Genomic DNA, 8,236 nt, shown 5'->3' with positions numbered 1-8,236 from the left:
GGCAGCTCAGAGTCGAGGCGCCGAGGGGGACAGCGCGCCGCCACCAACCAGGGCCCTGGGCCCCCGCCCCGCACCTGAGTTCCCACCGGCCCTGCGCTGCGCCGCGCAGCTCATGGCGCCCCCACCTGGAGCCCCCTGGAGCCACCCGGACGTCTGAACCCCCGCAGCGCCCGGGTCGTCTCTCCCACCCATCAGCCCACCAGGCGCCCTCGCCCACCGCTTTCCCGGGCTCCCCGGCCATGTCTCCCGCCCGGCTCCGGCCCCGACTGCGGTTCTGCCTGCTCCTGCTGCTGCTGCTGGTGCCGGCGGCGCGGGGCTGCGGGCCGGGCCGGGTGGTGGGCAGCCGCCGGCGGCCGCCGCGCAAGCTCGTGCCGCTCGCCTATAAGCAGTTCAGTCCCAACGTGCCCGAGAAGACCCTGGGCGCCAGCGGGCGCTATGAAGGCAAGATCGCGCGCAGCTCTGAGCGCTTCAAGGAGCTCACCCCCAACTACAATCCCGACATCATCTTCAAGGACGAGGAGAACACGGGCGCCGACCGCCTCATGACCCAGGTGAGCGCGACCCGCCCTCGCAGGGCGCCGCCGCCGAAACACCGCCACCTGTCCGGCCCTACCCGCCCCCCTGGCACCTTTTCACAATTGGCTGGCACGCCCCCTGGCACCTGCCCCTCTCGCCAAGCCCAGCTGCCTTCTGCCCGAGATGGGCCGGCCAGGGGTCCCGGCGGGAGTGTCGGCATCCCGGAGCCCGCCGGAGGCTAGGAGAAGAGCTCCTCGCTGCGGAGCGCCACAGCCCAGCGGGGTGGCGGCTGTCCCTCTGCCCAGGCGCTCTGGCAGCTCGGGTCGGATGCGGCACCCGGAGGTATCTCGACCCGGCTGCCGCCTGCGCCTCCGGTACCCACACGGTCCCTAGCGGCCTAACCCGACGCAAGGCTGCGCCCCCTTTCATGTCGAAGCCATTCGGCACCCCGAGACGAAGAAACTCCGGGCGCGGAGGGCCCCATGGCCTTTACTCCACGCGCGCTCTTGGTTCGCTGCGCTGCCCCCTCCTGGAGCAGCGTCCCGACGGGGTCTGGGGTTAAGGAACGGCGAGAGAGGCGGAGGTGGGATAGGGGACTTGTCGGGGGAGCCCACGTGTCTGTTCAGAGAGCTGAGCGGTGCAGCTGCGGTTGAAGGGTGCGGAGCCGGGGCCTTCGGGCTCTGGGGCAGAACTTGGGCGATCCCTGGGCTTGGTGGTGGGGACGGGGAGGATTGGAAGAGAGGGGCTGGGATGCCATGGAGGCAGTGAGCAGAGCTAAAGCCAGTCTCTTGCGTGCTCGCAACAGGACCCGTGCTCAGCCCAACTCCGGTGGGAGTGGGATGGGGCAACCTCTCTTCCCTGAAACCCAGTCCTCAAGGCCCGAGACCTACGCTACGTCCCCTTCCTCAGCGGTATCCCAGGGGCTTCTCCTGCAGGCAGGCAGCCCGCGCTCTAGGTGCTTTAGGAAAAGCAGCTAGACCACGGCCCTCAGCGTGCGCCCTGGCGCCGGGGCTGGCCGGCCAGTGTCGGGGCGAAGGTTGGCTGGTGGCCTGGCCGGGCCGGGCCGGGCGCGGAGGAATGCAGATAAGGATCCGGGCCACGGGCTGGGCAATCATTGACAGCGCTCGCCCCGGCTCTGGACCCGAGGAGGGGGAGTGGCGGGGGAGAGAGGGGCGGGGAGCAGGGGCCCGCGGTCTGACATTAGGTGGGGGACTAGAAGTCTGGAGGCAAGAGCACGCGCGCGGAGCTCCCTTCCAGGGCAGTGAGCGCCTCAGCTAGGCTGCTCGCCGGGGAGGATGGCCGGACCTTAAGTTGTAGACGGTGTTGGCTCCTGGGAGACTGAGTCCAAGGGTCTGTGGGGCCGGGCTCTGCGGAGTGGGGGTAGGTTGAGCTATGGGCTGCCCACACCTGGTGACACCTCGCATTTCAGAGTCAAAGACTGTGGAAGGGTCCCCTCTCCCCAGTCAACTGCAGGGCCCCTTGGGCTGCAGGCACTCAGAGAGGCAGCACAGACAGGTGATCTCTCCCGTCTTTCCCTTGGGGCGCGCCTTTACTCCCACCCGATGTGAGGCAGAGCGTGGAGCCGGCTCCCTGAGATCAGAAGCTCGGTTTCTCGGGTCCCTTCCCAGACAGGGGCAGCGCAGAGGTGCGGAGGGCTCCGGGCCCAGGGAGGATGTTGCTTGGGATTATCAGCACCGCCGGGACCCTTGTAGCAGGAGACGCTTCGTGTCGCCCTCCATAGAGCCAGGCCCGGAGCTGGGCTTACCATCAGCTTCTAGTTCCAGGGCTGCCGAATCCCAGGCAGGGGTGCGGGCGGGTTTTGGGTTATAAGAGGGTCCCAGAAGGAATGCTTTGTGGCGCCCGACAGATTCCCTTGCAACACACCCCCACGCTACTGGGGCTCCGCACCTGCCGTGCCTCCAGGGCCGGTGTGGCCGGGCCTCAGCCCTGAGGCTACGGTGACACCTACTGGGCACCTCCGGCCTTGCACGACTAGCAGGCCAGCCGCAGGCAGTTGGCTCGCTCCCACCCCCACCCTCCAGGTAGCGGGCAGTCCTTGGTTTCCAGTGCCTCGGTGAGACAGAAGAACTAGGCGCGGGAAAGGTGTAGCCAGGTCTGTGGAGGAATCGGTACCCGGAGCGGGGGAGAGAGCGCACAGGAAGGAGGGGCCACTTATCAGCGAAGGGAGTCGCAAGGGTGCAGGGCTTGACGCGCCCTCCTGATTTGTGGCGCCACCATGCGGTCCAGGTCCCTGGGGCAGCCGGATGCTAGAATGGAAGGAAGCGAGTTAGGGATCTCGGTTCCTTAGAGAGAGAGAGAGAGAGAGAGAGAGAGAGAGAGAGAGAGAGAGAGAGAGACAGACAGAGCACCCTCCCCGGTTTCCCAACTCCAGCGGGTTCAGTGGGAGAGCCCAGGGTGAGGTTGATCCTCCACCTGTACGCGCGGGCCTCCTCTTTCCCCTAACTCCGTGCTCTCCTCTCGCAGCGCTGCAAAGACCGCCTGAACTCCCTGGCCATTTCGGTGATGAACCAGTGGCCGGGCGTGAAGCTGCGGGTAACCGAGGGCTGGGACGAGGACGGTCACCACTCGGAGGAGTCTCTGCACTATGAGGGCCGCGCAGTGGACATCACCACGTCGGACCGCGACCGCAATAAATACGGACTGCTGGCGCGCTTGGCAGTGGAGGCCGGCTTCGACTGGGTGTATTACGAGTCCAAAGCCCACGTGCATTGCTCCGTCAAGTCCGGTGAGCGGATGCCAGGGGACTGGGCCCGGGGCCGGGGCCGCAGGGCGTGGGCAGGAGGCGCAGGGCCCGCTGGGGCCGAGAAGGTGAAGAGACCGGCCAGGGGATGGAGGCGGGAATCCCGGGAAAGAGGACGTCAGCGGCGCTCCTCGCTTCTGCTTGTGACAGCCTGCACCTCCCGTGCCTGGTAGTGTCAGTGGCAGGAGCCTAGGGAGACAGGGCCCTGTCCCAGCGCTGCTGGGTGCCGACCTCGAGGTCCACAGTCCAGAGCCTGCGGCAGGAGGTGCAAGACAGAGCAAGCGGGACAGATGTGGAAGCCAGGCTGTGACAGACACAGCCTCCCCACCGAGTGTGGTGCAGAACCCGGGCGGGCTGGTGGGCCTGGGCCAGGGTGTGCCCAGACACCAACATGCCTGACCAGGAGCCAGGAGCCCAGAGGTTCAGAACCCACAACTGGGCTGCAGGTCAGGCCCTTTGGGGCACCATGTATGCTCCTCTCAGGGGGGCGCAGGCGTCCCCAGGCTCTCCCTCAGGGACCTGAAACTGAACATTTTTGGGCAAAGCCAGCCATGAGGGCCAGAATAAACAGAGTGAACTCAATAAAGTGGATTTTCCCAGGTTTGCCGCCTTGTTGATGCGAATTGGCAGGCATAGGGGCCGCATCCCTCTCTCAAATCTTGTCAGTATCCCTGTCACCCACACTGAACCCAGTCATGGATGCTTCAAATGGTTCCTTCAAAAAGTGTGACTGCCAGACTGACTCCACAGGGCTGCAGGCTCAACCCTGCGTGCTGGCACCATGCAGTAGTCACACTTGCAGACCCAGCACACTGAGAACAGGCCTGCTTTTTACTACTCCTGATCCCACCAGGGCCCACTGTGGTGGCCCCATCCCCACCCTTCCCCTCAGCACTTCCTGCCAATGGTATCTACTTCAAGTTACATCCACTCTTCACCTGCAAACACTGGTCTGGAGCCAGCTCCCAGAGTGGCCACTTCCATTCATTATCCCTGACCCCGAAACACTGTTCTCCATCCTACCAACTGATGCCACTGTGTCCTGTCCCTGCACAAGGACACAACACATGAACTGAAGACTGATTTTACCCTTCCCACTGAGGCAGGCTTCCCTGGAGTCTGTATTCACCCCACAGCTGGTCCTCCACCCACTTCTGTAGAGACTCCAAGGGCCAGCTCTGGCACAGAACTTGGTGTGTCAGTCTGAGAGGGAAATTTGGGGGAAGTGTCTGATCAAGGGGTGAGAAATAATGGGACAGCCAGACCCTAGAGGAGCTAAGCGACTCATCGTTCTCTATGAGGCTGCAGCTTTCTGGGTGTCAAGTCATAGCCGACCACAAACCACTACCCAGCTCACCTGACCTCTGGCCTCTCTGCTTCACAGCATTGTCAGGATTGAGAACAGATGGGGTGGGGGGGTTCACTTGGACTCCAGGAGGGCCCTTTCCTCCTCACTCACTGGAGCTACAATATGCTGCTCTCATTGGCAAACGATTAGACTGGGGAGGACAGAAGATCACATTGGGGGTGGGAGTGGGTTCAAGGCTGCATGGGAAGTGGGGGCAGGGGCCAAGATATAGTGATGGGGGGCTCTCTGGGAGCAAGGGGAGCTCTGGCTGGGCTGGGGAGGGGGGCTGTGACTAGGAATCTGAGCTCCACGGCAGTAACCGCTTCATGCCCTTCTTCCCACAGAGCACTCGGCCGCAGCCAAGACAGGTGGCTGCTTCCCTGCTGGAGCCCAGGTGCGCCTGGAGAGCGGGGCACGTGTGGCTTTGTCAGCTGTGAGGCCAGGAGACCGGGTACTGGCCATGGGGGAGGATGGGAATCCCACCTTCAGCGACGTGCTCATTTTCTTGGATCGAGAGCCAGATAGGCTGAGGGCCTTCCAGGTCATCGAGACCCAGGACCCCCCGCGCCGCTTGGCACTCACGCCCGCCCACCTGCTCTTCACCGCCAACAATCACACAGAACCAGCGGCCCACTTCCGGGCCACATTTGCCAGTCAAGTGCAGCCTGGCCAGTATGTGCTGGTGGCTGGGATGCCAGGCCTGCAGCCTGCCCGAGTAGCGGCTGTCTCCACACACGTCGCCCTTGGGGCCTATGCCCCACTAACGAGGCACGGGACACTGGTGGTAGAGGATGTGGTGGCCTCCTGCTTCGCGGCCGTGGCTGACCACAGCCTGGCTCAGTTGGCCTTCTGGCCCTTGCGACTGTTTCACAACTTGGCATGGGGCAGCTGGACCCCGGGGGAGGGTGTGCACTGGTACCCCCAGCTGCTCTACCGCCTGGGACAGCTCTTGTTGGAAGAGAACAGCTTTCACTCGCTGGGCATGGCTGGGCCAGGGAGCTGAAAAGATCCCTCCACTGCCCTCCCGGAACTGCCCAACTGGATCCAAATGCCTCCCCACCAGGAGGGCACTGGCCCTGTAAGGGACCTGAGCAAAGGGCACTGGATCCCACCACCTCTTCCACCACAGAGTTTTACCATTGAGACGTGACTGAGCAATGCCAGCATCCCCCACCCCCATCTTGGTGTAGTGACATTGCTGAAAGCTGAGCTGGCAAGGGGGTGGTCTATCCTTCTATCCTATAGACCTCAAGGCTGGCACAGTGGGTCACAACCCAGCCAGCTCGCTACAATTTTTCATATCTGCCTCCCGCAATGGGGAGGGCCCATTCCATCTGTCCTAGGCCCCGCTTTGGTGGGCTTGCACCTCAGTTGATGCTGCTAGATTCCCTGAGATCCAGCAGGGAGCTGGCTGGACTCAATACTGCCCGAAACTGAGAAGGCCGCAGGATGGGGCGGCCATCCTGACCATGACCTTCCTCCTTGGCCACACTCCTCGGGACACATCCAGAGACTGTTGCTGTCAGTGGGCAGAGTTCTGTGTTCCAGCCAATGTGATCATCGTGCCCGGAACCAAGGGGGTGGGCTGGATGTCCTTTCTACCCCTGCCCAGGCTAAGCTCCCTCCTCTGCTGAACCATGACCTCACCCCTCCTCCGGTCAGTCTCCCCACCTTATTTATTGGCGCCGAGGGGGAAGCCCATGGGAGAGTTTTGGGGATGTTTTGGTCTTTTCTTCTTTTTGTAATAAAAATTATTTAAGTTGTTAGAGCCATAGAGTCCAGGATGCTGAGTGGGGTCAATACACGGGTAGTCTGGAACCAGCGGTAGGCCTGCCCAGGGGTTTGCTCACCTTCCCCCAAGGACAAAACCTCCAGTGTTCCCACCTGCTCTGCAGTCCCTTTCTTACCAGTAGCTCTGCAAAGTCCCAACAGAGAGCTGTGCTGTGTGCTCGGCAAGGCCTTAGCATGCTGACCCCAAGGTCAGCCCTAACACGGTTGGATAAGAGAGAAAAGTGAGGTAACTAGTCCATGGTCACTTTGCTTGTCCAGAACCACCTCTTGTGCTCTGTCTAGTCGAGGTGCTTTCCCTCCTTACTCTGGTCCTTCTTGGGGCCTGGCTTTCTGATTCTTCACCGTGGATAAGGGACTGTGGTATGAAATGGTTCTGAGACTTCACGGTTCTGTGGCTCATTCTGACTTGGATAAGTCAGGGGTCTCTTACTTAGCAGTTCTCAAACCTCAGAATCACCTAAGCGGCTTGTTGAAAAATGATTCTTGGTCCCATTTCCAGTGTTTTGCTTTAATAGATCCAGAGTAAGGCCCAGAAACTTACTTTTACAAACACCCCAAACATGGCAGATGGTCCACAGACCACACTTTGAGAAACATTGCTTAGTCTAGAGAAGGGCCAGTTTATTGCCCAAACAGGATGGCCCTCTTCTTCATTTTCTCTTGGTCTCTCCATTCCAAAGCAGGTTTTCCTGTGCTTACTAGAGATCAGCTGAGATTCCCAGGCCCAGTGGAACAATTGTTAAATTTTTAGGAATTTCATGAGCCCGTTGAAATAGGCTAATGTGGGACTATTTATATCATGGAAATTGGTATATGATACAAATTAAAGTTCTCCCCACTGTGGAGAGCCAGTTGTTAGCGCGTACCACCACCCAGGTTCTAGCCTTAGACAGAAATTACTGTGTTGGGGGTGACTGCTCAGATTCTTACCTTACCCATTCCCCACCTCCCTGGAGGAAAACTCCAGAGAAAATTCCATTCCCTGGGGACTGTGTCACCTGGGGGGGAATAGGCCCTCACAGGCTGTAATGAACGATAACTGCTATCATTTAATGAAGATTCCCAGTTGCTAGGCATTGTTCTAAATGCTTTACATGCAAAACCCATATGATTTTCATAACAACCCTATGGGGTATATACAGTAATAATACCCTTTTCCAGATGAGAACACAGAGACACAGGGAGGTTAAATAACTTGCCCAAGATTATGCAGCAAGTGACAGAAGCAGGATTTGAACCCATGCATCTGACTCTCATGCCCACTTTTTTTTTAATTGAGATAACATTGGTGAATAACATATAATTTTCATAACATTATAATTCGATATCTGTATACACTGTAGTGTGCTCACCACCATAAGTCTAGTTTCCATCCATCACCATACATTTGACTGCTCCTTACCCACTTTTCCCTCCACACCCCCCTAAGACCCACTGTTTTTACTCCAGGATTTCCTCTTGGTGAACTTGGGTCCTCTCTGGAAGGTACTCTTAACATTTCAGACCCGAAAATCTGCTTTGTTAGAACATCTAGAGTGGACTCATCGCTCTGTGGCAGACTTTCATGGACCAGGCTCACAAGAGCCAGACGTCCATGAACTCATTTACAGTGAGAAACATAAAAAGTCAAGATACTCTTGTCCACTCATTTGCACATTCTCTCCCTGGTAGACATTCTGTGTGTGTGTGTGTGTGTGTGTGTGTGTGTGTGTGTGTGTGTGTGAAAGAGAGAGAGAGAGAAATAGAGAGAGAGAGAGAGAGGTTCTTTCCTACGAAGTTGGGGGATGGTGGTGGCTAGCTGGCTAGCTGCCTCTCCTACT

General features: G+C 59.3%; 1 protein-coding gene across 1 annotated transcript; it reads left to right on the top strand.

Moving 5' to 3' along the window:
* Positions 1–39: 39 nt before the first annotated feature.
* Positions 40–6,397, top strand: IHH (Indian hedgehog signaling molecule). The gene is made up of 3 exons (XM_019638192.1): positions 40–551; positions 3,001–3,262; positions 4,970–6,397. Exons 1-3 carry the CDS (start codon positions 240–242, stop codon positions 5,626–5,628), a joined length of 1,233 nt encoding a protein of 410 aa, XP_019493737.1. The 5' UTR covers positions 40–239; the 3' UTR covers positions 5,629–6,397.
* The last annotated feature ends 1,839 nt before the right edge of the window (positions 6,398–8,236 follow it).

This window comes from Hipposideros armiger, unplaced genomic scaffold (assembly GCF_001890085.2).
Source record: "Hipposideros armiger isolate ML-2016 unplaced genomic scaffold, ASM189008v1 scaffold_38, whole genome shotgun sequence".
Lineage (NCBI taxonomy): Eukaryota > Metazoa > Chordata > Mammalia > Chiroptera > Hipposideridae > Hipposideros > Hipposideros armiger.
Note: the sequence above shows the minus strand (reverse complement) of the source record. Positions and strands in the feature narration are given on the sequence as shown.